The sequence below is a fragment of the Helianthus annuus genome, chromosome 12 (genome assembly GCF_002127325.2).
Source record: "Helianthus annuus cultivar XRQ/B chromosome 12, HanXRQr2.0-SUNRISE, whole genome shotgun sequence".
Lineage (NCBI taxonomy): Eukaryota > Viridiplantae > Streptophyta > Magnoliopsida > Asterales > Asteraceae > Helianthus > Helianthus annuus.
The window spans coordinates 130,858,577-130,861,538 of NC_035444.2; the positions used below are offsets into that span (position 1 = coordinate 130,858,577).

The 2,962-nt window shown below is 37.5% G+C and overlaps 1 protein-coding gene across 3 annotated transcripts; it reads left to right on the forward strand.

Moving 5' to 3' along the window:
• Positions 1–285: 285 nt before the first annotated feature.
• On the forward strand, positions 286–2,496 carry LOC110895738 (zinc finger protein 4). Of its 3 annotated transcripts, none has more exons than XM_022143092.2 (3): positions 286–521; positions 949–1,047; positions 1,649–2,496. In XM_022143092.2, exon 3 carries the CDS (start codon positions 1,692–1,694, stop codon positions 2,307–2,309), a length of 618 nt encoding a protein of 205 aa, XP_021998784.1. In that variant the 5' UTR covers positions 286–521; positions 949–1,047; positions 1,649–1,691; the 3' UTR covers positions 2,310–2,496. The 3 variants fall into 3 exon arrangements, with proteins under 3 accessions (XP_021998784.1, XP_035836311.1, XP_021998782.1); XM_035980418.1 differs by having other exon boundaries at positions 949–1,037; XM_022143090.2 differs by lacking the exon at positions 949–1,047 and having other exon boundaries at positions 287–521.
• Positions 2,497–2,962: the final 466 nt, after the last annotated feature.

A 2,962-nucleotide genomic window follows, 5' to 3' on the forward strand; every position in this document is an offset into this window, starting at 1 on the left:
TTAGCAGTGTGTGAAGATTGTGAAATAGTTAAAAACCTCTAAATGTCAAACACTAACCTTCATTATCTAATATCAAACATAACTTATCAGTTTTATTTAAGAAAACATCATCCATCATCTTCTTCTGTTTATTTTTAAATACCCATATCATTATTTTTATTAAAAAATATATAGTAATATATAAAGATGTGCAAAATATGGAAAGTAAATTATCTTGGGATTGGCATTCTTTTCACTTATAATAGTAATACTAAGTTAACTTTAAAAAGCCATCAATCATTCTGCAAATTTCAAATTATTTGCTCCTCTCTCTCTTTCACTCACCTGACAATCTGACATCACCCCACTCTCTTTCTCTCTCTCTAACATGATCTTATCTTAATAATTCCTCCATTTTCATATCCTCTTTCTCACCATATTTGGCAAAACCTAGAAAAAACCATCACACACAACGTGTTTCCAAATCTAACACTTATATTTGACTACGAGGTTACTGACTCAGCTAGTACACTCTACTGCAGGTATTTGTCAACCCCTTTTCTCAATTTAGAATTTTGTTGTTTATGATTGGTTAACTGTTTTGTTTCTGATTGCGGATAATTGTTATAGTTAGCTTTGAGTTTGTGAAATTTGGTTCTGATTATAATAGTTAGCTTTACAAGTCAATGGTTTTGACTTGTAATTATGACATGAAAATAATGGATCTGTAACTGTTTAATGATAGTCTCCAATGAGGATTTTGAATTTTGTTTTCAGACGAATTTTGTTTTGAATTGGCAAAGTTTTAACACGGGTTTTAAAGATTTACCATGAAAGAACAAGACTTATCTGATTGTTGTTAATCGATCGGTTAAAATTTTTGATATTGGTTTTGTGTTTATCGATGTATTTTGGTAACTAAACAGACAGACAAACGTACCCACTAAATCACTCAAAAACTGCATGTAGGGTTTAGGAAGGTGAGACGAGACAACGATTTCCTCTATCTCACGAGATAAAAAGGCTACTTCTACAAAGACCCTAAACTCTAGTGACATGTAAAGTGTGGTAAATATGCATTTTGGTGTTACTCAGATATGTAATGGTTTGAGATATGCAAACTTTTCCTGCACTAAGACCATGTGTACTAGTAAACACCTCACTCTTGGTTATTTTGCGTCATGTGACAGCACAGTCAGCAGTAGGGATTATGGGGCGTTTTTCTAAAATGAGTGTAGTGGGGATGTGGGCATTGTGAGGCATTATGTTAAAAGGTGTGTAAAGAATTAAATAAATAAAAAACCATCAAAAAAAGGTATTGGGCAAACAAAAAGAAGGATACATGTGATTGGCTAACAAAATCTTCATCCGGCATTTAATTTTGCACGCCCCAACCCATTTTTTGAAGAAAAATGCCCCGGGGGCAGTGCGCGAGCGTTTTTGAGGCAATTCACCCCCAAATACTACCCCACTGCGGGTGGTCTAAACTTAGACCTCGAACTCAAAAAAAAACCTTTTTTTTATAATCCATAAAACATAAAATATGATTTAAGGGAAATCGGAGCAACACCAATACAAAAGTAGTAGACAAACATCAAGATTGTGATTAAATCTGTGCTTCCCTACATTACATCATATTAATATCCAGTTATCAAACTTGGTTTTATAGGTAACAAAAATCAAGATTGTGGTTATAAAATAATTTCCCAACAATGGAATCTCCTAATAACATCTTTGAATCCAAAGAAGAATCAGAAATCTGCAATCAAAACGCATCCAAAGGCGGCACCACCAGTTCAGAATCAACCCCACCAGTCACTCTGGACCTAACTCTGGCCTTCAACCCCCTCATGATGCTTGAACATGCCCCCACAGAAGTTCCACCTTCAGCAACACCGCGTGTTTTCTCCTGCAATTACTGCCGCCGCAAGTTCTACAGCTCACAGGCATTGGGAGGTCATCAAAACGCGCACAAACGAGAAAGAACAATGGCGAAGAGAGCCATGAGGATGGGAATGTTGTCTGATAGATATCCGAGTTTAGCATCTTTACCTCTTCATGGATCCACATTTCAGTCGCTGGGTATTGAGGCTCACGGGTCATTGCATCAACCGCGGGTTGTACCTCAACAAACGAGCTTTTACACCATGACAGGTGGACCAAGATTCGACCAAACCTATGTTGGGTTACCAGTGTTCATGGAGGAAGATGAACCCGAAATGTCTTGGCCAGGTAGCTTCAGGCAAATTAATAATGTGGGTGATTCGAGTATGGCTCCACCACCGCGTAGAGATTCAACCGCCACCCCAGATCTTACTTTGAAACTTTGAGTTTTGCAGTCAAATATATGGTTGCTAGAATATCTATGTTCGGTCTTTATGTTTAGGCTTGTGAGCAAATCAATGTACAGTGAGATATGAAGATCAATTTGGCTTCATTTTTGTGGTTATCCATAAATTCTACAATTATGCAATCTGCTGTTAATTTATTCCAATTAGTGAAGTCTTATGGATGCAATGTAGAGAGATATAGAGTAGAGTGTGGATTATGCGATTAATTAAGTGTGTATGTATCACAATTAAAGTCGTATCAACATGTGTATACATTTAATTTTTCGTAATTTTCTACTTTCAATATATTTGCTGAAATAACACATAGATCATCGAACAAAGGAAGTTAGTTTTGGTCTAGTGGTTAGTCACTTGTTTTCTCTCATTGAGGTTCCAAGTTCAACTCCCATTAGCATTACTTTGAAGGATATTGGTGGTAACAATTAAGTTTAGAACTAGGCCTCTCTAGTGGTCGCCAGTTCGAAACCGAGCCAAACGGGGTTTTACCGGAGTGGGCCTTCGGGCGGCAGGTTTTCCACGAAACTCGGGGCCTGGTGGCTCGGGTATGCATCCAACTTTGACCGTTATGGAGGAGGGGATGCATTTGCTCGATTGAGGGCATCCCAGAATGCTTATCCGGTTATTTAGTTAGT